General features: G+C 37.6%; 3 protein-coding genes across 3 annotated transcripts; all 3 read left to right on the top strand.

Moving 5' to 3' along the window:
- Positions 1-3,144: 3,144 nt before the first annotated feature.
- Positions 3,145-6,058, top strand: LOC113021895 (tumor necrosis factor receptor superfamily member 4-like). Its single transcript, XM_080301506.1, has 7 exons — positions 3,145-3,151; positions 3,512-3,575; positions 4,247-4,344; positions 4,487-4,597; positions 4,753-4,884; positions 4,974-5,043; positions 5,158-6,058. The coding sequence occupies exons 1-7, from the start codon at positions 3,145-3,147 to the stop codon at positions 5,471-5,473; spliced, it is 798 nt and encodes a 265-aa protein (XP_080157632.1). The 3' UTR covers positions 5,474-6,058.
- A 6,127-nt stretch (positions 6,059-12,185) lies between these two features.
- LOC113021678 (tumor necrosis factor receptor superfamily member 4-like) lies at positions 12,186-16,134 on the top strand. The gene is made up of 7 exons (XM_026166377.2): positions 12,186-12,522; positions 12,666-12,776; positions 12,933-13,064; positions 13,154-13,223; positions 13,338-13,585; positions 13,665-13,769; positions 14,140-16,134. Exons 1-7 carry the CDS (start codon positions 12,363-12,365, stop codon positions 14,223-14,225), a joined length of 912 nt encoding a protein of 303 aa, XP_026022162.2. The 5' UTR covers positions 12,186-12,362; the 3' UTR covers positions 14,226-16,134.
- Positions 16,135-23,174: 7,040 nt separating this feature from the next.
- Positions 23,175-27,075, top strand: LOC113021677 (tumor necrosis factor receptor superfamily member 3-like). Its single transcript, XM_080301742.1, has 7 exons — positions 23,175-23,325; positions 23,521-23,643; positions 23,739-23,870; positions 24,367-24,475; positions 24,564-24,634; positions 24,780-24,902; positions 26,428-27,075. Exons 1-7 carry the CDS (start codon positions 23,196-23,198, stop codon positions 26,562-26,564), a joined length of 825 nt encoding a protein of 274 aa, XP_080157868.1. The 5' UTR covers positions 23,175-23,195; the 3' UTR covers positions 26,565-27,075.
- Positions 27,076-27,346: the final 271 nt, after the last annotated feature.

The raw sequence follows: 27,346 nt of genomic DNA, 5'->3' as shown, positions 1-27,346 counted from the left end.
CTCTATTGTAATGTAGTGTATTATATTGTGTTTCTGTTACATTTTTTTAAATCAGTAATCTGATCTAATCTCAAGAATGAAAGTGTTTCTTTATTCATTTCATTCATTCACTTCTAAAGCTAGTATCTAAAGCTTCATCAGCAGTTCTGAAGTTTCACTGTTTTGAAAATAAAATGCAATATTATATATGTTAAATTTCTCATTCTTATAAGCTTACCTGTCTCTGACAATAAGACAGAAATAAAAGTGAATACTTATGACTAGAATTTGTCCTAAATTTGTTTACACAAACAATGTGCTTAAGGATATTTTAGGTCTACTATATGCAGGACACGGCTTGTCCTTTATTTCTCTCTATTTTATTTTAAACCATCTGAATGTGCACAGGTCCTGTAGACATTTAAAAATGCTTTGTATACTTATCTTTCTCGACCAAAAAAGTATTTAGTATCAACTGGGGGGAAAAAATATGCCAATAAACAGTAAAAAATGTGTACGTGCACATGTAGAATATTATGTGGTTCTCATGGTTGATTTCTTATGTGAACCATATTTAATGGTTGTTTGAGGGTTACATGCAAAGTTGTAAAGAATTTAAGGTTAGTAAAACAGGAAGGGAATAGTTTCAAAACAGGTTAAACCAAAAGATACTAAAGAGAATTCATTTCTGGTACTGCATAAACTGTGAAAGGGAAAAATGCATTTAATTTATTTTAAATATGAATATGAATTAATAATGAGTAATAACCACTGAGTTTCAACACAGTTACTATAGAAGTACTGACAGGAGAAGCAGTGATATGAAACCGGTTATGAGGACTTGCTGTATGGTGGAAGAGTTTTGACTTTTTTTGGATGGAAAGGGAAAAAATGACTGGAGTAAAGTCGGAGTTGCCATGGTAACGCACAACATTAAATAAATCGCTTCTGTGGAGCGTGCTTTTTATCAAAAGTTCATGCCTTTACCGTGGTGTCAGTTTCCTACGGGTTTTTTTTTCATTTTGAGTTTTTCTTCTTTGCACACCCACAGTACATAAAAGGCTTTTCTAACCACATCTATCCTGTATAATTCCAGGCAAATGTTGCCTCTATTGCAAGAAAAAAAGAAAAACCACTTGTTCTGCACATTCTGGTGCAGAGGCGTGATTTGCTTGGTGCAACCAAAGGTGTAGAAACTTATATGGGCTGGTTAGATGTGGAACAGCCAATGAAAAGGAGAAAAAGAAAATGGCTCTCATGGCTTTCATTGATATTATTATTTTAAATGTGCTCTGTTTTTGTTCAAAGGTACCACATAACCTATAATGTGGATGTCCATTAATGCAATTGCTATGTGTTTTCAAAATGGCATATTTGAGCATAGTGATGAACGATTCTGATGTAACTTCAGGTTATCTGCTCTGTATAATGTACTGGGAACTTGCACCTTGTGGGGTGTTGTTCTATTTGATGTTTATCTAAGTCTCAGGTTCTCAGAAGCATAGCTTTTAAGTGGTACAAGGTAAGGATTTCACATCTAACTCTAATCTGACTTAGTGGTTGCCAAACCTTTTCTGGCATGTACAATTACGAAAGCTCACACCGCACATTGATTATCTTTGAATGTCCTTACTCTAACTATCCTGAAAGTCTAAAACAACTTTTTGTTCCCTCTGTTTCAAGTTACTCACTATGAAGCTCTGATCAGTTCCTCTTTAACGTCCCTTTGTATCTAAAGAAGTTGAAAAAGAATCTATTATGTTTCAGGCTTCTGCTGATTGGAAGGAGTCACATATAAGCATCAGTTCCTCGTCATTTTTTCACTTCTTTAAACATGTTTGATTTGGTTGAAAGTTTATAACTCTTCACTAATTTTGAAGCCTGTGATTTTTATTTTTGATAACTGAAGCAGTTGTTACTGGAATCATGTATAGGGAGAGGTGTTGCTGTGATGTTTGCATAGTTTTGCAGGTTCTGAGAGGCATGCTCTCCATTTGACATAAGGCTACATGTGAACTGGTTGTGTTAATGTACGGCAAACCCCTTCCCCATCTCAGTGGTTTACAAACTTTTTTTTTTGCCATATACAACAGCAGAGGTTATAGACTAAGAAGCTATGATCAGTTCCTGTGATCAGTTACACTATGTCAGCTAAACAAAGCTTTCAGCAGTGATTAAAGTGCACAAATGAAAACAGAAGACTTTCAAACAAACGTTTTCATAGTGTAGATTAATAGTGTTGTTAATCGATTTTTTAATAGTTTTGTCACTGATGTGCAGAGAGGATAAAACAACACATGTACTGATTTTGATATGTTGGTGTCACAGTCACACCAACATGATGAATAAGTGTTTTCAGTTTACAACATTTACAGGCAATCTAGAGCTTTTTACTCATATGTATCTAGATTTTACTCACAGCATTCAAAGTTGGGAATTCTTGATTACTTAAAGACTAATGATAACCTTGTTTTATGTTTCGCTAGCTCATTAGTGATGATCTCTGTCTCTGGCTGCAGTGTTAGCTTTACGTTGTCATTTCTGAAAAATGCAACAAAAACTCTCTGTCTCTCTGTGTCTTCAGAAACAGCATATATCTTACACATGGTTCATCCTGTGAGTCAATTCAGTAGAAGGTGTGTTCAAGGGACACTTCATAACACAGTCCAGTGTACATATTCTCCCTTTGGCCTGCAACGTTGTTTATCTATCCAGGTTATTTCATCATTATTTACTCTGTTTGGGAGATTGAGGCTGCAGAACTGTTTACCTTGAAGTCAACAAAGGTACACAGCGTAGACAATGGAACGACTAACTGGCATTTACCTTATGGTATTCAACTGGAAACTTATCTCTTTCTAGAAGTCAGTAATCTGCAAACATGGCTGTGTGAGCGGTTTCTTATGGGAATCATTTCACAGTGCAGATGAAATTATTCATTGACCCATGTCAAGAGTTACAAGAGGCTAGTGCTGCTGACAGCATTTACGATCAGTAGTGTCCCTTGAGTTGTAATGTTATCTGTCTGCATGCTTTTTTTTTGTTCAGTGAATGTACAGCAGTTTGGTAGAAGACAACTCCCTTTACAGGTGCTGATAACGCCAAGGACACAAAACATTGTGTCCTTGGCCCATTGCTCCATTAGGTTTCATAGCGAGGCGCGTGATGTGTGGTATGATCAGTTTGTAACTTCCTCCCTCTTCCTTGGAATGGAATAAAGGAGTGTGCTCATTACTTAGACCTGAGATGTTTTGATGTGTGTGTGTTTGCTCTCCTGCATGCATGCAGTAATAAAATAGCTTGACCACAGCTGAACATACTGCAGACCTTTCTTTTTTTTACAGAAAATTCCACAACACATCCCTGTTGTACCTGTCAGTTGTTACAGAAATAAGGTTTATAGCATGAATGTTTAAAGCTAGAGAAAAATTGAGAATGTAGCGGTTGGCATACTGTCACTCGCTCTCAGTAGATGACCAATTATTGTTGCAAGAGAGACATCCACCCCCTCACCAGAGGATTATATATTGAGAGAGAAAGACATACACACCCCTGTCTCTTCAGTTGTTGTCAACAAGGCAGAAGGAAGAGTGCTGGTAGGGGATTGCTGCTTTTTGTTGTTCTCTTTTCTATATCCGAAATTAATCCCTTATTTTATTTGTGCAGATAAACACATAAGTTCTCTTTTTTTTTGTAAGGTCCAAGTTATTGTGAAATTCCTGTGGGAATTTGTGATGGGTTTATGCTGGCTGTGTGAGCTTGGGTTGTTAATTTTTGGTTTGGAAATTGTGACTGACTTCAGATTCTCTGTATTTTGGTTTAATGTTCTTTATTTATGTCATGATTTTACTATGGGGCTGTCTGCAAAGAGGGAAAGACAGAGTTAGTACTGGCAGATGGTGGGAATTGGGAAACAGAGTTCAATGAAACTGAGTTCATATTTTTGATTTGGTGGTTTGCAGTATTGAGGTAACAGGGGAGAGTGTCAGACTGTCTAGCCTCTGACTGTACCCCTCTGACTGTACCCTTTGCTCTTCCTTTTGCCTTCAGAACTGTTTAATTATTTGGGACATAGATTCAACAATTTTCTGGAAATGTCCCTCAGAGAGGGAACTCTTTTGTTGTCAGGTATTTTCAATAACAGTAAAACGTTGGTTCCAAAGTTATGAGTGATAAATGTTGCTGTCTTATTTGTGTGGAGTGTCCAATTTAAACTTGGTCAGGTGGTGTTTCTCTTTGTCTTAATCTTATTCTATTTGTCACACAGGAAACATTGCATTGAAGAAGTGAATATGATTGTCGTCCAACTCATCATACTTTTTTTGATTTTTAACCAACATGTTGCTGGTTTGACATGCAAAACAGGTAAAGTGTGCCTTTTATCATTTTACTCACTCTGTATAATGCTTTAAAATCAGTTTTTCACTTTTTAAATTTTATTTTGAAAGTATAGTAATTACTGTAATTAAACTGTGTCCTTTCTTTGAACACTTTGAAATCCTTGAAGGTGAAAAAGTATCCCGTAATGGAAATGGATGTGAACCCTGCAAACGAGGCTCTTATCAGGATCATGAAAATACTTCAAAATCTTGTAAAGCATGTAGAACGTGTGACACTAGTAAGTGCGGAAGCTTTTGTAACTTATTAGAAAAACAACTGCTATGTGAGCAGCTGATGATAAACCTGCTCTGTTAATGGAGACCAAACATGTAGTTCACACTCAAATTACGACATCAGGATTAAGAACATTCTTTATTTATTTATTTATTGCAGGTCATGGTAGTGAGATTAAACAGCATTGTACCAGATTCACAAACACAAGATGTGCGTGCCGTGAAGACTTTGTTCCATGGGACAGTGATTCTTTCAACTGCAAATGTGCTGAGGGATTTAAACGAATAGGAGGTACAAGACTGGATCATAATATTGGATCATTTACCATACACACTAAAGAAAATGTCTTTTTAAATCATCAATTCTTTTTTTCCTGCTAGGAGAATGTAAACGATGTGAAGAAGGATTTTTCATTACATCTCAAAACTCAGACTGTAAAAAATGGAAAGAGTACGTATTCTAGTGTTTTTAGTACTTTTATGATATATGATTAAAACAAATTTTCAACAGGGTCTGGACGTGACGCTTGTTGTTAACAGCTTTGTCATTCATCTTTCATTCTAGATGTAAATCAGGAGTGAAAATCAGTGGAACTGCAATGTCAGATGTTATCTGTAATGAGCCAAACAGTGATACTTACAGCACTACACTTCCCACATCAAACACAATTACTACTCTCCGAGGTTTAATAACTCAACGTCCACAGTGGGAGGCCCAAACTCAGGGGATGGATACTACTACTACTCCACGAGTGGCCACTTCCACAAAGAAAGTGCTTCCAACTCCTAGATCTGTTAGCTCTCCTCCACAAGTAGCCACTTCTACAACAAAATCCAAATTATTTTGGCACAGCCTTCATTTTCCATTGTTTCTGAGATGAAGGCACAGATTTAAAAAAAAAAAAAAAAAAAAAAGCTATGTAAACTGTAGCTGACTTTTTTTGTCTTACCAGGTATGGCTCATTATCTTGGAATTTCAAATTTGTAATCTTTAAAAGGCTTTTGTCACTCTGACAATCAGGGAGGAAGGAAATGGAATACTTATAACTGGAATTTGTTCCAAATTTGTTTACATGAGCAATCCACGTAAGGATAACTTAGATGTCTATAGCACTCATATTCATTACATGTATACAATTGCCACTACTGCTACTGTGGTTTAGTAAGTAAAAGTATTTTACAGTTATCTTTTTTTAAAAGATTGTTTGAAACATATGAATCTGTAAAAGTTAAAACATTTAAAACATCTTGTGTATTATCTGTATCACCAAAACATTATTTGCTATTAATGCGCCTGCAGCAACACAACTCTGAAGTTGGGCAAAAGATGTGCTCTAGGTTGCGGCTGTGTTATATATGGGAAGTGCTGATTGGCCCAAGTGCAGCTCTTTCATCAGTGGCAATTATATGTAATTAACTTTTAATGTTGTGCATTTTCTTTGATTTATAAATTGTCAATTTGCTTAGTCTTCTTCTTCTTTTTGCCTGTCCTGTACGGCATTGTAGCAATCAGAATTACTGTCTGAAGGTCAAGAAAAATGCCCAAGAGATTTATTTTTCCAAGTGGACCATTACAGCTTTTGCAATTCTGGTTCAATTGATTGTCATAGTTTATTTGATCTTTATTATTATTATTTTGATTTAAGTTATTACAATCAGAATGGACAGGACAGAGAAAGAAGAAGGAAAGAGAAGTTCGGAAGAGAGTTAACAGACTGAGAGGGAAAGAAAAATAGAGGAGAAGAAGGAAGCAGATTGAAAAAAAAACAAGCAAAAATAAAACAGCACAGTAAGGAAACCACAGCAATAACCAATATGGGCATGAGTAACAGCAATTAATAAAAATGTAATGTTAACTGTACAATACATGATATGTTTAGAGGCAGCAGCCAAGCGAGATAGTGTGTGTCTGTAAGTTGTTTGTACACCTGTATGAACCTGTATGAACACTTATGTGTAAAACCTGTGTGTGTGAGCACATTCATAAGATTTCTCCATGTAAGTGTCTAATACCCACATGACTTCTGGCATGGTAAGTGGTATGTCATCAAGACATGGACCAGGCCGGATATAGATGGCACTGTTTATGTGATGGCATGCCATATCTGGCCAGATTGTGGTTTGGTTTATGTGGCCCAGGTTCATAGAAAACAGGTCTGGCCCGGATCTGGCATCAAACTTGCACTTCTGACTGACCGGTGTCATGGCAGGGTGTATGTCAACCCGACGTGGGCATGGCTTGGCAATGATGGCACATGTTGTTATTACATGGCTTGATTAAGGTACACATTAGGCTGACATTTGGGGCAAGAGCTGAAACTATTCTGGTCCAGCACAGGGTCAGCAGTGTGTTTGCAACTGGCCCGTGGCTGCACACAGCTTACACATGGCCCATACCGCAAAGAATGATGGCCCTTTGGTGGACCAGATCAGGTTTGCCAGAGGTACTCCACGCATGGGCCAGCACAGGACCACCAGTGTGCCTGCAACTGGCCTTGTGCTGGGCCATGTGTGTGCCACCTCTGGCAAACCTGATCTGGGCCACCAAAGGGCCGTCATTCTTTGCGGTATGTGGGCCATGTGTAAGCACATTTGTGGGCCAGATCCAGGCCATACAAATTTTGCTATGTGGGTAGTGGGTGCTAGGAGCCATAGCCCTGCCCCCCAGGACATGAAGCAGGGATGGAGGAGCTCCGGGCCACGAGCAAGGATTACCACCAGAGGGGCAGTCACGTCAGCCACCTAGAAAAGAGCTGTGGAGTGCCTCGGATGGGGGTCACCCAGCAGCCAAGGTGCAGAAGTCACAGGGCCTGCAGCACTGAGGCTGCAGGCTCCACTGGCAGCCAGCTGTACCATATCAGACTGAGCCCTGGGCCCAGAGACCCAGGATCCAAGCGCCCTTCACACCCTAGAAGGGGCCCAACAGAGCCAGGAGGGCCAGTGTGCACCAAGCAGCCACAGGAGTGAGCCAGTATATACAAACAGGCACACACAAATACAAACATGCACACACATTCCCCCCCTCATGCGCACATGCACAAATACTCAGTACTCACCTGACATGGAGACACACAGAAGTGAACCCAGTACACACACTCACACTCCCCATACATACTCTATACTCCCAGGTCCAGGCACCACAATAGAGAACGGGGGTGTGTGAAGATCCCATACCTCACTCTACCTGCTCATATGTGGTGTTGATGCGTGCTGTTCTAAAATGCATTTAAAACAGGGGAGTGGCATGGGGCCGTTTGAAGTGAAGTGTTGCTTTGTTTGCTTGGTGTTGGTTAATTTGCTAGTATTTGTGTTCCCGTCATGTGTCCACCTGGTCTTAAGATGGAGATATTTTAAGTTGCTGTTTTTATTTGTGTTTAGTTCTAGTCATTTGACCTCTTTTATGGGCACTGTATTGCTAGTTTATTTAGTATATTTTTGCATTTTTAGGGGTAAATAAAGACCACTTTTTTCTAAATACTAAGTGTGTCCTCGTGCTTAACCAGCTCAGTTCCTCAAACACTATGTCAACTATACAAAGCTTTGAGCAATTATAAAAGTGCACAAATGAAAGCAGAGTTTTAAGAGTTTTAACAAACAGCAATAGCGTTAATTTTGTCGCTGATGTGCAGAGAGGACAAAACAACTGTAAACTGATTTTGTTATTTTGGTGTTCATAGTCACACCAAACATGATGACTATTTTCAGTTTACAACATTTACAGGCAATCTAGAGGTTTTTACTCATGTATCTAGATTTTACTCAGTATTCAGAGTTGAGAATTCTTGATTACTCAAAGATGTACGATAACTGTTTCGTTTTTTTGAAACTGAGGCTGAAAATTCTGCACAAAGGTAGCTTATACATGATAATCTTCATATCTGGTTGCAGTGTTAGCTTTGTCTCTTCTGCAAAATTCAACATATACTCTCTGCCGTGTCTTCAGAAACAGCAAATATATATTCCACATATGTTTCATCTTAAGAGAGAATTCAGTAGGAAGTGTGTTCAAGGGACACTTCACAGCACAATCAGTGCACATATTTTTCCACTGCTTTGTAGGCTATTTATCTATCTAAGGTTATTTCATCATTATTTACTCAGTTTTGGAGATTGACGCTGCAGAACTGTTTACCTTGAGAGCAACAAAGGTACAAAGTGTAGATAATGGAACAACTAACTGGCATTTGCCTTATGGTATTCAACTGGAAACTTATCGCTTTCTAGAAGTCAATAAGCTACAAACGTGGCTGTGTGAGCTGTTTCAGGTAGGAATCATTTAGTCTTTCATGATGCAAATGCATCATGATCATGCAAATTGTTCATTGACCCATGTCAAGAGTTACAAGAGGCAAGTGCCACTGACAGGATTTACAATCATTGGTGTACCCTGAGATGTACTGTTACCTGTATGAGTGCTTTCTTTGTTCAATGGATGTAGAGCATTTTGGTAAAAAAAAAAAAAAGAAAGCCAGCAATATAAAACAGCTCACAGGGAAAAAAAATTTGATTCCTGAAAAGAGACATTGCTTTTTAATTTTAATTTGGGCGTTGTCTTCACACACTGAGGTCAAATTTGAAGTTGCACTGGGCTCAGTGCTTGAACCAATTCTTTTTACATTTTACGTGCTTCTCTCGGACAGTATCATTCAACATACATTTTGATTGCTATGCACATGTTACCCAGCTCCACCTATCCATGAAGCCAGAAAACACATAACAATTAGTCAAACTGCATGAATGTCTTGAAGACATAAAGACCTGCATGACTTCTAATTTCCTTCTTCTAAATTCAGATGAATCTGACGTTATTGCACTTGGCCCAAAAATCTCAATTAGGATTTGGTACAACCAAAGATAAAAACTTTGGTTGTAAGATTCAGATAATTATTTAATAAAAGTGAGACATTTTAAATGAGAATAAGAAAGAAAAGTATGTCTTCGTGCCCCCCTTTCCCTGTTAATGCCCTACCGGGCCCCCCTGGCAAAACTTTGCTAGACACGTCCCTGCACAGTTACCAACTGTCAGCTACTTAGAAAAGATCCTGGTGTTATTTGTCTCTCAGAAACAGTTCATAACTTCCCTTCAACTCATTCATGTCACCTAAAAGGTAAACCTGTTTCTCCATCACCTGTTCAGCTCTGATGATTCTACTGGTTTCATCTGCATGTTTCCCTCTCAGCAGATAACCAAACCGATATCATGACCAGCAGCTTTTACAGCTGTGGCTCCAGCAAACATCAGCTGATACTAGAAATTAATGTTAAATAAATTCTAGCAACAGCTGATGAAGCTTAAACGTGCTGCTGTTGTTTAACGCGACATCCGGCGGTTTCCTCTTTCTGGCACAAAGTGGGAGATAAACAAACAAGAGAGAAAAGCCGATCAGCTGATCATTGATCAGTTTCATGGTTGAAGTAGCAACAGGAGAGGGAGGGGGAGAGAATGAGAGAAGAAGAGGCAGCTGCAGCGTAAAGACGCAGAAGAACTCCACCTTTGCGTCTTTTCCCATTCTAGCTGAACTCCGGGACAAACTGTGTTCCCTTTCTCCTCAAATGAAAAGCGTAACATTTTCTCTGAATACGAGACTATTCCGTTTTTCACAGGACGGTTGGCAACTCTACTAACTAGCCTTATGAATAAAATAAAGTTCACTATCAGTAACATCATAGCACCCACCCAGCTGTATAGAAACTCTGTCATGCTAGCTAGCACGCAGTACGAGTTATTGTAACTGACTGTAAAACGTCAGCACAACGAAAATAAACTAAACTTGGTTTATATCTGACCCAAATGGACTGCAGGTCATAACTTCCTACCTGAAGTTCAGTTCACCTGACACTCGGACCGGCAGCCACCCCGGGTCTCTCCTCCTCCTGTATATCCTGAGTTATTTTTACACATCGACCAGCATCTAGCCAATCCACCACTTTTCACTGTTTATACCGTTACAAAAAATAAAAAATAAAAATCATCGGCCCATAAAAACGAAATATCAGATCGGGCATACGGGACAAATAAATGCCCGGTATGCCTGATGGCCAGTCCAGCTATCGTCGTGCCACCAGCACGCGTGCCCAGGGTTGCCGACCCCTGGTGTAGATAAACACACAATTTCTTATTTTTCCATTATCTCTTTAATGTCTGTGAGCAAGATGGGCAGACTGTGATCATTGGATCACAAGGGAAAGACATGGTCAGCAACAATGTTCTGGGGCTGTGGTGTTTAAATCATGCTCAGCTAGACAGGATGGATCCATGCTTTCATGCTGTTCAAAGTTTGACTCTACCATTAGAATATTGCAGCAGAAACTGAGACTCATCCAGCAAGGGAGTTTTTCTAATGTGTTTCCAATCTTTTTTTTTCTTTCGAATCCTCAGTTTCCTGTTCTTAGCTGACAGTGTGACACTGTGCGATCTTGGGTGTAGACCATCTGCTTCGTTGTTCAGTGAGTTCTACATTCAGAGATGCTCTTTTGCATACCTTTGATGTTGCTTATGTTTATGTTGTTCCTATTGTTTTCCCTTCAGCTTGAAGCAGACCTTCAATAAGGCATTTTCATACAGATAACTGCTATTCAGTAGATATTTTCTTATCAGACTTTTCTCTGTAAACTCTTGAGATGGTTAGGTGGGAAAATCCCATTAGATCAGCAGTTTCTGACATACTCAGATCAGCCTGTCTGGCATGTTTAAAGTCACTTAAGTCGCCTTTCTTTGCCATCCCAATGCTCAGTTTGAACATTTTAAATACAGCAGGTTGTCTTGACTATGGCTTGTGAGGTAGCTGCTTTAAGAAGTAGTTGAATAGGTGTACTTTTCAAAATGGCCAGTGAGTGAAACTAGCTTTGTCATCATATGTTACCAGTTGGGCTGTGTGTTAAAGAGAGACAAACAATGGGCAAAGTGAACAGTAAAGACAGCACAGTTTGTTATGTTTTATATCTTTAGTTTCCTGAACTCTTGAATGATTGGAATATAAACATATTAATTTTGGGTCGCCTTACCTACGAAAAGTTCATAAACGAACAGAGAGAGAGATAAAACAGGAGCGGGGGTTGTTTTTTTCAACATCCGTTTTTCAAGAAGCGAGTGTGTGGTTGTATCTTGTATCTTGCACTAATCAAGAATATGTGGATTTTCCATTTGCCATTTGAGTCCATATGCCATAATACAATGTCAATTTTTTCTGCCTAGACAAAACAAAGATACATAGTTAACTGTTTCCGATAGCTTAACCACAGTACCAATACCTTTTTTCCTGAACAAAGAAAAAAAGCCCAGAAAAAGGTTAATAAACATGCTAAAAATACCCTCAAAGCTGTATTTCAGTTTAAAAGATCTTTTTTTTCCATCATACTTTATATGGATCTAAAATATTTTTACCGGTTTTTGAGTTAGTAAAACATCTTATTACTTATGTACTGAATTGTACAGAATTTTTTTATTATCAATATTCAAGTTGTAGACATATAGGGTGAATTTTAAGTAAGATGGCTCTTTAAATTGTTGACTTACATAATTAATTTATCCAGTGTTAAAAAATTAGACACTATATTTAGTATCTTAGAATACCTGTTAGAAACTATGTTATGACTGACATGTCATAGATGTAAAATATGTGTTTCAATTTAAGTTTTTTTAAAAATAAATATTAATAAAACATTACAGGTTGTAGTAAGATAGACAGGATAGTCACCAAACTTATAAATTGTAACTGTTTTATCAGTAAAGTAGGTGAGCAGTCTGGGACAGCCCCATATAAAGAGCTTATGCAGGTGGCGTCTCTCTTTTGTCACATTCTTATGCTGTGTGTCACACAGGAAATAGTGGCATTTCTCAGCACTGAAGAACTGAATATGGCTATGCTCAAAGTCCTCATACTTTTTTTGATTTTTAACCAACATGTTACTGGTTTGACATGCAAAACAGGTAAAGTGTGCCTTTTATCATTTTACTGAGTCTGTATAATGCTGTAAAATTCAGTTTTTCACTTTCTGAATTTTATTTTGAAAGTATAGTAATTACTGTAATTAAAATGTGTCCTTTCTTTGAACACTGTGAAATCCTTGAAGGCGAAAAAGTATCCCGTAATGGAAATGGATGTGAACCCTGCAAATCAGGCTCTTATCAGGATCATGAAAATACTTCAAAATCTTGTAAAGCATGTAGAACGTGTGACACTAGTAAGTGCTGAAGCTTTTGTAATTTATTAAAAAAATCAGCTGCTATGTGAGCAGCTGATGATAAACCTGCTCTGTTAATGGAGACCAAACATGTAGTTCACACTCAAATTACGACATCAGGATTAAGAACATTCTTTGTTTATTTATTTATTGCAGATCATGGTAGTGACATTAAAGAGCATTGTACCACATTCAAAAACACAAAATGTGCGTGCCGTAAAGACTTTGTTCCATGGGACAGTGATTCTTCCAACTGCAAATGTGCTGAGGGATTTAAACGAATAGGAGGTACAAGACTGGATCATAATATTGGATCATTTACCATACACACTAAAGAAAATGTCTTTTTAAATCATCAATTCTTTTTTTCCTGCTAGGAGAATGTAAACGATGTGAAGAAGGATTTTTCATTACATCTCAAAACTCAGACTGTAAAAAATGGAAAGAGTACGTATTCTAGTGTTTTTAGTACTTTTATGATATATGATTAAAACAAATTTTCAACAGGGTCTGGACGTGACACTTGTTGTTAACAGCTTTGTCATTCATCTTTCATTCTAGATGTAAATCAGGGGTGAAAATCAGTGGAACTGCATCGTCAGATGCCATCTGTAATGAGCCAAACAGTGATACTTACAGCACTACACTTCCCACATCAAATACAATTACTACTCTCCGAGGTTTAATAACTCAACGTCCACATGAGGGGGCCAAAACTCAGGGGATGGATACTACTACTACTCCACGAGTGGCCACTTCCACAAAGAAAGTGCTTCCAACTCCTCCTGTATATCCAGGCAACCACATTGGTAAGCCATCTTCCGATCATGCAACCTCAGATCAAAAGTAAAGCTAAGTTAACTTAGCAGGTTTATTTTGTCTTACCAGGTATGGCCCTCCTTATTTTCGGAATTATCGGACTAGTTGTACTAACTGTTGTGACCTGCAAGCTGCACATCACTGACTGCTGGCACAAGCAAAAAACAGTACAACGTATGTGGCAAGTGATTCACACTTCAGACAATAAGAAAGGTCTTGGTGGTTTCATGTCGAGAAGTTGAATGAGAAAAGTGACGCACCAAAATTTGAAGCAACAGGCAACAACAGTTCACCTTCTTGCATCAAGATATATGCCCACACCCCCCCAGAAAATCTTTAATCATGTCAGAGATTTATTTCTTTATCATATTTTACCACTATTAGAAAAAAATGGGCAATATTTCTTCACAAAATGCTTCACACACTCTGAGATTTGTGCTGTTTCAAATGGGAAATAGTTATTGTCAACAATATTATTGAATTAATTAACTAATTGGTAGTTAATTAAGCTTTTTGAAATAAAATATATATTTTTTGTTTACAGCAATGGACTCCTTGTGCCGCACGCCAGTTGAGGAAAGCTGTAATGAAAGCCAGACCCCGCTCAAGTCAGACTACATGGAACCTTGAAGTTAAACTTGTTATTTTTTTTTCATTTAGGCATGAAATACACAGCTGAACCTTTGACTCAGGTAATCGTTATATCAGTATTTTTCCTTACAGTGTTGCTTTTGTATTAGAAATACATCATCAAACTATTTACTATATCTGTATTGTTACAGGTGTATTTTCAAGTCAATATTTGACTTTTGTTTGTTCTGTTTTAGTAGAATCGTGAATTATCACAAACATATTGCAAGCCTCTTACCTCACTTTTTAAACTGTGAAACAGCAAGTAGTAAACAATAGTTTTCACTACTTGAACTGTTGTAAATTGACCATAATATTATTTTTATTAATATTATTATGTTGCTCAAAGAAATCTGTATAATGTTAGTATTGATCAACATTTTCTATATGCAGATTTTTGCACAGTGACCTGAGCAATCATGCCACTAAATGCCTCTGTGAAATGTTTGTATATTCAATGTATGTATGTATGTATGTATATATATATATATATATATATATATATATATATATATATATATGACATGACATAACTTAATGCGACTAACTGGGGCTTGTGACAAGCCTGAGAAATACCCAGTAAGACCAGTACAATCAATACCACTGATCCAGGATATATTATGAACTACTTTAATTTTTGCACGAAGTCTTTCTGCCCATTGTTTCTCAGTTTTTGATTACTCAGCTCTGTTCAAATTAGCAGGTCTGTGAAAACAAACATGCTTTCAGTGATGTGTGGGTTTGGCGGAGTTCCCCCCAGGCACCTAAATGTGGCTCTTTTTCCCCACTGAGACATACATCCTCTCATGTTTTCATTTTGGCCTTTGGAAAGACTGATGTTGTAAATGTGAGGACTTTCATGTTGTTTATACCTCATTGGAGATGTTTCTCGGATCACATAGTCAGAGGAGTTATGAAAGCGTCCTCATACTTCTCCTCACTTATGTTTTGCACCAGAAACCAGACACACACATTCATAAATTTCAGTTAATGCTTTGTCTGCCTGGTTGACTCTTTGTGAAGAACCGAATATAGAAAAAGCTACCGCACCGTAAATCTTCCCAAGGAAAGTGATTTAAATAAAGACAGAAGTATATCAAGTTTTCAGATCCATTATTTAAGTATAAACATGTATATAACAGTCCAACCTTAACTTAATATTAAAAATTTAGCATTTATTTAAGTATAACTCACAGGAAGTAAACATTCTTACTTAGTAAAGATGACTTTTTATTAGTTTGTGTACTATTAGGTATTAAATTAATCTTAATATATCTGTGAGTAGGCAACATTTTACTGTTGTAGCTGCTTTTTGTAAAACGCAAATATGACTTACAGAGAGTACACACATACTGGAAACCCTGCAGGTAGTTTGCTTTCAGTAAATGTCAGAGATGTAGGAAGTAGGTGTGTGGTTTCAAAGAAAAATACAGCACCTGAAACAACCTTTCGTCTGGTTTTGAAGTACAGCAGCTTGCATGCTATACTTCATGCTGTATGCTGTACATACAATATATGCCCTTTTGTTTTTATTATTATTTGTATTTGTTAGCTTTTTAACTCGGCAATCTCTATAATTCTATGTGTGCAAATTCTGGGAAACCGTACATGCTTTTCTGAGTAGGCATGTATTTGCATTTGCTTGACATTTAACCCTTATTGCAGCAAACTCATAGTAGCCTAATGTTTATGTTGGACTTTTTTTTCCTGAAATATAACATATATTATTCTGTTTTTTTGTTTTGGTGACAAGACAAAAAAGTGTTCTTTTTGTAAAAATGTATCTTGGCTTCTATATTCACTTTATTTTGATGCTATGTTTATAATGTAAGTAATGGTTTTTGTATTGTTTTGTATCTTTTTTACAATAGGAAGTATAAAATTAAATGATCTAAATAGATACAGCTGATCTACAGGTACTGAATTTGTACATCCTGTAATGTCAAAAACCCATTAACACATTAACTACACAGCGAACAGTTGATCTAATGTCACCCTGAGCTGTTAACCACTAGCAGACCCAAAGTGGGCTGCTTAGGTCAATGTCTTGATCACATTTTCTTTCATCTTGAACTTTTAGTGTGACGCCGACTGAAGTGACATAACTTAAGGACGACGTGAGCAGTTTCACATCACTTTTACTCCAGCCACAAAACACGTGTAGCTTTTTGACCTATATGTATAACATCAGTGGAGTTACATATACTCCTTAGCGAACAGCCTAAGAGAAGTAAATACTGTAACCGTGTCATTATTTTTGATTGAAGCCATGCTGTTTCTATTCATCTGCATCAAATGTTCCGACGGCACCATTCATAAAGTTTATCAGTTGGAAGGCTCTGTTACAGAACATGCTCCTTTCACCCACAAAGTAGGTGGCACTTCTGTGCTCTACTTGTGAAGGGGAATCCTGATTTCTACAGTGTCACTGCCGCCCTTTGTGGCTATATAGTGTGACGGTACTAGTAGCTACTGTCTACTGCGTAGTGAGCACGCATATGCTAACGTCACATCCTGAAGGTTTCGTACATTGAACCATGTGGTTTGGTCTGTCTGTCAATGACGGAAGTAAATGTCTGTAGTTTCTTTTTTTTATGATAGGAGGGCACACGTCATGTGGTTTAAGTAGGTGGCAGTTTTGCACAGGGGTGTCAGATATTAACCCTCTGATGCATGAATTATGAAAGCCTTCTCAAGATTTTTTTTCTTAAGTGCTTTTATTTTTCTAAGGACATGAAAAAAAATGTTCAACTCTTTTTTTCCAAAAATATGTTTTTTATTTTATAAAGTTATAGACTTGTCCACTCCAGTGACCAATATGCATCAGAGGGTTAATTAATTACTTCTTATGACTAAATTTGATCATTTCTGATGTACTCCCATAGCTTCTGCAAATATGGTCCGTCAAAACTTTAGTCAGGAAAAAAGTATTAAATTGATAGTCAGCGTGTTTGCAAGGCCAGCTGAGAGAGACAGTCACGTCTCTGGACTGGGGTGGGGAAGCTAGAGTGTCAGGAGAAAACCCATTCAGGTGCTTTTTCTAAACCACAGTAACTACTGCAGCAGCATGATGCCTAATGTTAAACAAAGGGGAAAAAAATCCTCCGATTAGAGAAAGCCACATGTATGGCGCTTTGGCTTATTAATTACAATAAATGAAGTGGCTCATTTAACAAAATTTAAGCACCTTCTTGATTTGCCAGGAAACTCCCCGTCAACAAAAGCAACCTAAGGTACTGTCACTAAAAGGTCACAGAACGACAGTAAAATCTTCACATCATCATCCATTTGCACTGTGTGCTCCTGCAACATATACATGTAGGCTACAAAAATAACCCTGCAAAAAATCACACGCTTGTTTTTCTGTACATACCATGTACATCGTTAGTCATCCCTTACTTTTTTGAGTTCACTGAGGTCACCTTTGGGTTTCAGCAGGGATTATCATACTCACTCATTGTGGGCTGTGGGATTTCCAGGCACAAAACTATAAAATATTGTTATTACTTCTGTTAGTTGCTTTGTATTATATATACAATTTAAGTTAGTACACTTGTAAGAACATGTTGAACAATTCTAGATCAGAAAAGTAAAAAATAGTTTTTTCCCGCCAAAATTTCCATATCATTACAGCGGTCCCTCGTTTATCACGGGAGTTACGTTCTAAAAATAACTCGCGATAGGTAAAATCCGCAAAGTAGCCAGCTTTATTTTTTTTTTTACAATTATTATAGATGTTTTAAGGCTGTTTAACCCCTCACTACACACCTTATACACTTTTCTCAGACAGGCATGAACATTTTCACACTTTTCTCTATTGTTTAAACACTCTCAAAGTTCAAACCTTTGTAGAAAAATCAGTCCAGTATTATAGAATGAAACCAAAGATCAAACCTTGTTTTCAGGTCCAAAACATGGGAATAGAGCAGCTGCGAGATAATTCTACATTAATGAATCAATGGTACAGAAGTGGAGGAAGCAAGAAGAATGAGTTGAGTAAAGTTTGACTTATCTGACTGTTTTGTTTCGCTTAATGCGCCTTATAATCTGTAAAATACAGTAACTTCTACCTTCTTTTGGCATGTCCAGAAGTCCAACTTTCTGTGCGATGGTTAGCATCTTCCTCTGCCTTTTGGGTGCTACCGCAGGTGCCTTTGACGGTGCAAAACGTTTCATCGACATTGTGTTTGTTGGGGAGAAAACTTAGAAACATATAGTACAGCACATCAGAGTCACACTGCTAGCGATCGACGATTTATGTAAATTTGACAAGCTGAACGCATTCTGTACTGTACAGGAGACGTGGCACAGAGGATACTGATTGAAAATGGTCTACAGCCAATCAGGACACAGAACACAATGCACTGTAAAAAAAAAAAAAAAAAGCGTGCAAAATTGCACAAAAAATCCATTAAACAGCAAGGCTGCGAAAGGTGAACCGCATTATAGCGAGGGAGCACTGTATATACATTTTTCATCTGCTCCAACAATTATATGTAATGTGTGATCTTTTTCAAAAGTAAGTATAAGTGAACAAAAATGCAGAAATAAAAATGCAGACAGATACACATTACTTACAAAGCAGAGAGTGCAAAGTTCATGTAAGAAAATGTAAAATTTACATATTTTGATAGTTAGACTCCAGTGAGAAGCAATATTACAGGGCAGAATCTGAGAAAAAGGGAGAAAATAGTGACTACAGCACCAGGCATATAAATACAGGTGAAGATGAGTGAGCAGATGGTTGTAGAATTTGCATAAGACCTTTACAGATGACCTTGAATGACAGACAGCCTGAAAGAGGGGGAGTGACAGCAAATAAAAAAAAAAAACAGAGAAAAGAGGCTGAGTGACTCATAGAAGACAGACAAGTAGGTGCTTGGACAACAAAAGAGTTTTGATTAACATACACTACCGGTCAAATCTTTCAGAACACCCCAATTTTTCCAGTTATTTAATGCAATTCAAGTGATTCAAGTCCAATGATTAGCTTGAAATGATAAAAAAAAGGTAAGTGATGAACTGGCAGAGATAAGAAAAAAGAGTAAGGTTACCCAAAACTGAAAAACAATGTGCATTTCAGAATTATACAAAAAGGCCTTTTTGTGTTTTCAGGGAACACAAAATGGGTTAACTGCTGTTCTGCAGCAATGGAGGTTGATCAAGCCTTGAAAGCTGGTGCTACTAATTCCTACAGGTGTTCCAAATGCATGATAGCAGTGTTGGAACACAATGTGGTACCATACCCTCATGAGCATCAGCAGAACAGTATTGTACTGCAGAAAGTAGTGTGTTGTTACAAAAATGGCGAGAAAAAGGCAATTAACAATAGAAGAGAGACAGACCGTCATGACACTTTAAGCGTCAGTGAGTACTGTTTCCTTTACTAAAAAAAGGCACTCAGAAATTGGGCCAAACTCTGACAGGAAGAGGTCTAGCAGACCCCAAACCACAACTGAATCAGAGAACAAGCTTCTGAGAGTTACTGATAGGCAGCTCATACGATAACAGCCTCAAGCACGGATTAATATTGGTCGCAGTCAGAGATGTGTATGTGTTACTGCAATCCGATTACTTTTTCCAAGTAACGAGTAAAGTAAGGGATTACTATTGCAAAAAAGTAATTCGATTACTGTTACTTTCCTGTAAGCACACTGCATGACTGCGTTACTAAACTGTGATTTTGTTTGTGAGAGCGTCTCATGACAATGATGCATGAGCGTGCGACGTCCGTGGTAGCACCAGACGTATGTAGAGCAACTATAATATGGAGTGTTGGAGAGAGTACGACCATGCGGCGTTTAAAGCTTGGAAGTACTGACATTACTTTGTGTTTGATTCTGTAAAAGGCGACAAAAACATTAGCGTCTACTGTAGACTCAGCGTGGGAACAAACTTTTTTCTACTTTGAAAACTTCAAATCTGAGACAGTACCTATCACGCTGGCATGGGAATGTGAAATTCACAGAGAAACCCCTGTATCCCCCACTGACATTACCACTGTGGCACAGGGCAAACCTCCACCCGTCCCACTCCTGCTAGACAGGTGAAAAAAGATTTAAGAACAACAGGACTTGGTAGAAAATAGGTTTAAATGTTAAACAAATTTTTTCCAGTCAGAGAATGTTGCATATACTTTTAAAAAGTAATTAAGTAAGAAAGTAACTAAATACTTTTGAAAATAAGTGATCAGTAAAGTAACGGGATTACTTTTTTGGAGAAGTAATCAGTAAGTAGTTTCTAATAACTATTTTCAAGTAACTTGACCAAAGCTGGTTGTAGTAAGCAAGTCTCAGTTTCAACTGTGAAGACTTCGAGCTGCAGGTTTGACAGGATGAGTTGCAACAAGAAAGCGTCAGAATAAGACAAAAAGAGGCTTGACTGGGCCATGAAACGCCACCATTGGACTGCTGAAGATGGGAAGAAGGTATCATGGACTGATGAATCAAAATTTGAAATCTTCAGTTCATCAAGCAGGATCTTTGTATGCCGTCAAGTAGGTGAAAGGATGGTTGCACAGTGTGTAGCATCAACTGTCAAAGATGGACGAGGAAGTGTGATGGCCTGTGGCTGTTTTGCTGGATACTGGGTTGGTGACTTGTACAGAGTGAGAGGCACCCTGAACCAAAACTGGAAACATTGGGGCATTCTAAAAATGTTGACAGGTAATGTATATTTGAAGTTTAAATCGTTAAATTCAATAACCATTGTGCTGGAATGACCAGTTAAAGCTGGGTTAAAGTGGAAGATATGAAGTGCAGATCACTTAAGTCAGCGGTCCCCAACCCCCGGGCCTCGGACCGGTACTGGTCCGTGAGTCGTTTGGTACCGGGCAGTGAGAGTTGAGGCTCAGGTGTGAAATGTATGGTTTTCAGGGTCGTTATCAGTTTTCAGCGTTATTTTGTTATCGTTTTTATCGTTAACTCGGTTTTCCTGGGTCTTTTCACGTGTGTTATGAATAAATCTTCTTTTTTTCGGTACCAGTACTAGTTTTATTTTGTTGTATTTATCCGCGACACCTTAAAGGCCGGTCCGTGAAAATATATACCCACAGACAGCAATCTGAGGTTTCAGCCTCTGATGTTAAGTGGCAGACCTTCATAGGCTTCTAGTCTACAAGCCATACCATTGTATGGCTTTGCATAGAACTAAAGACCCATACATCTTATCCAGTAAAATGTATTACCATTAGATAAATACTATAGGGAAAAAAAACTATATATAAAAACTAATAATAAATAAGCAAAATTAATGAACACCTTTGGAGAGAAAGCACAAAGGAAAGCAACAAAGCTCTGTACTTTATACCTATAAAGCCAAGTATATAGTTTTCGTGAGTTATTATTTTTTGTAAAGATTTCTACATCATCATCATCTTTTCTACAACATCAGTGTGATCCCCCCCCCCCCCCCCCCCCCAAAAAAAAAAAAAAAAACCTAAAGGGAAACTTTATATGTGCACAATCAGCATAGTGTTCTTTGCATCTTCTCTACACATTAATCATACAAGCCAGTTTCCATAGACAAAATCTGGACTCATTGCTAAACATATTGTTCCTCCATATGTTTAAGTTGCCGTGCACATGTTGCCTGGCCCCACAGTGAAGGACTGTGGAAAACCTCCTGCAGGTTATTTGTCAGCTGAACATCCATAATATAAATTTTGCTCCATCATATACCAAAGATACAATAAACTCATTGTCATGCTCAAGAAACTAGATTAAGATGAGCTGAGCTTTGTGACATGGCAAATCATCCCGTAGGATGCAGCCAGTAGAAGATGGGTACACTCTGGTTATAAAGGCAGCAACACTACGGCAACACTATGGCTGTGGCATTTAAACTATGCTCAGTTGGTATTTGGCTCAAAGTGTGCCAAGAACATAATCCCCGCACATCGCATAACCACCAGCTTGACCTGTAGATACAAGACAGAATAATTCCTTTCACGTTGTTTACACCGAATTCTGACCGTACCATCTGAACAATACAGAAGGAATCAAGCCTCATCAGACCAGGTAACGATTTTCCAATCTTCTTTTTGTGAACCCCTGTGAACTGTAGCCTCTGTTCTTAACTGAGAAGAGTAGCATCTGGTGTAATCTTCAGCTGCTATAGTCCAAAAATGGATGTGTTGTTCTTTCAGAGTTGCTCTTAATTTGGTTGTAAATTTGTCAACCCTATAAATGGTTGTGTGGAAAATCCCAGCAGATCAGAAGTTTCTGAAATACCCAGATCAACCCGTCAGGCTCCGAAAACTATTTCAGGTTCAAAGTCAGTTAAATGACCTTTCTCACACATTCTGGTGCTTGATTTGAACTTCACCAGGTTTTCTTGACCATGTCTATGTATCAAAATTGAGTTGCTGCCGTTTAATTGGCTGATTAGATATTTGCATCATCAAGCTATTTAACAGGTATACCTAATACACAGGTATACCTATTGTACAGCCATAGTGAGCACCACAGAGGAGTGGAATCTAGGAAAGAAGCTGTCATAAACACAAAGAGGCTGTCACATGAAATTTGTCACCTGTCATTTGTGAGAGTGTGACATTATTTCAGGAGTGTTTGAGACGTTCTTGCATGTGTTCGAAAACAAGCTCCTCCAACACATGCTTTTAAAGGAAAGTCTCTTAGATGAAAGATTTATATTAGAGGTGACAACAAGCATTAAATGTTGTCTGCTTTGGATAAATCCAACAGCTTCACTGTAGATAAGCTTAGAAGTACAGCTTTATCCAGTTCAATTGTACAATAAAATAAAATATAATAGCAAGTAATCTGGTAAATTTACAGCAGTTAAAAAAAAGTTGAACTAAGCAAATTTCTTTTCAGTTTAGCGTGTTCGTGAAGTGATCTATATTTACTAGTGGTCTTTCACTTCCTGACTACACAGTCACACTCTCTGTCATGCTGACGTCAGCCACCGATATAAAAACCTGTAAGCGCACACAGAGCACTGGACACAATGATTCACTTGAACCTCTCCATGGCACTTATAGCATTATTTGTGGCCTTTTGGACTATAGGATGCGTTAAAAGCTGCGGTGATCAACAGACTCAGATGAGTGGACGGTGTTGTAACAAGTGTCCCCCAGGTAATAAAAAACAAACTTTTTTAAAAATCAGATGAGTGTCTTTCAATCTAATGTTTTGATTAGTTTGATCTAATTATTACAGTAGTGATCTGTTTGATGTAATGATCAGATTATGTGTTTAAGCTGAACTTTTTCGTTCAAGAATACTGAAAAATACTGAAAGTCGCTGATTTTAACTTTTTCCTGGTTTTAAAGGCACTTATGTAGAAGAGTTTTGCTCTGACAGACAACAAACTGCCTGCAAAGCCTGTCCAGACGGACATTTCTCACAACTTCCCAACCTCTTTGACAGATGTGAAAAATGTCAGACATGTCAGCGTAAGTTGAGAGAAGCTGAGAAGGCATTTACCAGAACTAGCAAAAGATGCAATATTGTGTTGAATTCAGTGGTTTCAATTCTTGTCTGTCTACAGATTATGCTGTGAAATGTACATCAACCACAAATGCAACCTGTAGTTGTGCCGCTGGTTTCCTGTGCTCCAACAGCATCTGTTCGACTTGTGTGAAAGACAAATGCGTCACAGGAGAGAAACCAAAAAGGACAGGTAAGAATGGACATTTTGAGTTTTTACAGCTACGAGTAAAATATATATCCTGCCACAAACACTGGTTTGACTATTGCATCTGTGTAATTGTGGATATTTAGACTAATCCCTTAAAAGTCAAGACATGTTTATTATTACATGATTCAAAAAGATCCATGTGAAAGAATTTTTTTTAATTTGTAATTTTATTCCACATCTGCTGTTCAACCTGAGCCTACTGATCAGGTGAAGGAGGAGCTGTTCATAATGTCAAGAGTGTTTAGCAAAGAGTGAATGCTCAGTTCCCTTTTGTCTTAAGCTGCAGTCCTTACTATATGTCATCAGATATATACTCATAAAACCTCATCACTACACTCATGACTGACCTCACGGCGGAAACTGACGATAAATCACAGGATCTCCAAAGCTGACAAAATCTGTCACCCTATAACCACAAATGTCCCCCCCAAAGTATCTTTCATGTTTACTGAAATAGTATTTCTTTCTTTTGTTCCAGTCGTCTCCTCGAATGCAAGGGTGATAGAATATTCGTATCAGTGTGAAGCCATATGTGGCGAAAAACAATATTTCGATGTGCAAACGAATGACTGCAAACCACTGACACAGTAAGATCGATTTAAACAGCTTCTGCCGCAGTGATAAGTAAAAGAAGTTGTGAACATGCCAGTGATGTAAAAGCTTTGTGCTAAACAGGTGCAGCGTGCTGGGGTTTCCTGAAAGGTTTCCAGGGAACAGGACACACGACTCAATTTGTGACAGACCCGGTATGTACACATATTCACACATTTTATTGACACAGGCTGTAATTTGTTGATTGCTCAGCATGTAACACTTGTGATACACGACAACAGAACATAGTGACAATATGCTGCAATCAAGAAACTTAACTATGATTTGACTTTTCACCAGGGCCCAAAGATGGTGGAGACGTCATTCATGTGATCCTTGGCATTAGTGTCATTTTGCTGTCTCTCAGCCTCTTTCTGTTCATGTCCTACACATGTATAAAGTACCTAAGGATTCACACAGCAAGTAAGTTCATGGAAAATCATATCAGTATGTCAAAGTGGAATCACTGGCATGGGCAGATTTCCTTCCGAAAACCACATGTGGCATTTAAACAATCAAAATAAGTATTCATTAACAGAAGAAATTGATGTGACTCAACCTAAATATCACTGCTACTGCTCTTTTTAAAAAATACCATCATAAGGGGAACTTCCCAGAATTATTTTCATATATTTTTGTGACGTATCAACAGTAGAAAAAAAAGATTCAAATGCAGATCATCAGATAAAAGGACTCATCTAAATTCCCACGGTGGCAGTTGGCTATAGAACTTTAATGCACTACAACTACTATAGTAGTCAATTACTGGACACTATAATATTTGCCTGCAAAGTCTGTCCAGAGGGACACTTCTCACAAGTTCACAACATCTTTGACAGGAGTGAAAATGCAACTGTAGTGAACATCATGCTATAGTGATATTATGATCATCACTGTACTATATATATGCCAGTTTACTGAAAAAATATTGATTTACATTGGAATATAATCTGATAGCCTATAAGAGCAGAATCAGGATGTACTCAGTTAAATTGTGCACATGTGACACTCCTTTTCTTCTTCTTCTTTTTAGAAATCCTCTAAGGCAGATTTAGTCAAACACATAAATACAAAAATTCTGTAGCACAAATTAACAGTTGCATTAATGTAGTTTATAAAGTGGGAAGTTTTTATAAATATATCTGTTAGCTGTGCCCACTTCTTGGATAAGCAAGAGGAAAAATGGATGGATGGATGGATGGATAGATGAGTTGTGTCTTACATTAAAGACATTCAAACCCTTGTGTGCATGGTGTCCACTACAGGGCAAAAAACCCCTAAATTAAGCTGGACATGTTTTAAGTCTGGTTTGGGAATATTAAAATAACCAAACCTCTCATTAAGTTAATAATAATTAAAGGTTAGTCTTAAAAGTCACATAACTTTTTTGAAAAAAAGTTGAGCATATTGTGATAAAACCTTTAATACAGTTACAAAGCTGATGGATAGTCAAACTCTAGCCATGATGTCCTTCTGTCAAAAACGTCAAAGTCTGCTTATCTTGCTGCCATTTCTCACTATGAAAAGTGATTAAGGTTATGCCACTTATTTGTTTAAAACAAATTGCACTATAGAACATCTGTAAGGCAATGGATGGAGCTCAGTGTATTATACTTTAGTTACATGGAAAGTCACTAATGAACAATTGTTTTTACGTGCAGCAACACCTTCTCCTTTGGATCGACTCCTCTCTGATGTTTCTATTTCACAGGAGTGAAATGTTTACAATAAATCTGCCTTTGTTCGCCTAAAATTTTGCATTTTGGTGATCAAATCAGAAAACTCCTGTGACTTGGAAAATGAAAAATGAAGTGGAAGTGAAGTGGAAAATGGGGGTGGCAGCAATGAAATGTGTGATGTTTATTATCGAATGCGTAGGTGTGCAGCGAGGAAATAATGTCATATTTCAACTAAATCATTGATGGTAATAATTCTCTCCCTGCTTTAGACCACAAACCCATGCTGGCTGTTCCTACTAACATCAGTGACTTTCACCTACCAAAGGAAGAGAGCGGGCTTCAGTTTGTCCAGGATGGATCCAAGGACAGTGACATTTGTGATCTAGAAAGCATTATTTTAAGATGATATTATAACTCTGTTCAATTACAGCCAGTATGCTAAAAATTATCTTGCTTGACGTCAGTGCACAGGATCTAGAAGGGAAAGTGAAAAACATTTGTAGAACAGACTTGATGATTCCTTTTGATCTTTAGCATGACTTAAGCAGAAACACATATGTATGGATTCATATTTAAAACCTCACTTTGATGTGGTAATGAGTTTATCTCAAGTCTATACTTGAAATAGATGATTTCTTGCTGAATATTCAGGGGTATTACAGTTTGGTCTGTAACACATGTGTTCGTCCCTGAGGTGGGCCTTGCAGTTTGTGCCCTTCTGGCATGAGTTACAGATGAGCTACACAAGTTTTTTATGCTTATTATACTGTAAATAAACACACTGTTGGGAATGTTTTAGGTAGGTAGAGTTAAAGAAATTCTACAAACGAAAGCAAATCTGGTTGGTTTATTTTGTTTCTGTAGTATAGCAAAACAGATAAATTGTAATCAGAATAAATTAAATGGTTTTAGTCATTTTTCCTTTGTTGATCTATTATATGATTAATGAAAAATCTGCACACATTTTGTCGTTACAAGAACTGCTTTTTAAAACATTGTTAAAGTTTGTCAAAAGCTGTCTTTAACAGTCAAGCTCCAACTGGATATCTATTAATTGCAACAGCACATGTTTGTTTCTTTTATGAATATATATTTCTTTTGTAACTGCATAATGACTGTTTTATAAATATTAATTATTTTTTATATATTTTTTCTGTTATCATGCTGCAATACTAGAGTTGTGAATTG

The sequence above is a fragment of the Astatotilapia calliptera genome, chromosome 5 (genome assembly GCF_964374335.1).
Source record: "Astatotilapia calliptera chromosome 5, fAstCal68.1, whole genome shotgun sequence".
NCBI classification, from domain to species: Eukaryota; Metazoa; Chordata; class Actinopteri; order Cichliformes; family Cichlidae; genus Astatotilapia; species Astatotilapia calliptera.
This window is presented reverse-complemented; position numbering and strand designations above follow the sequence as displayed.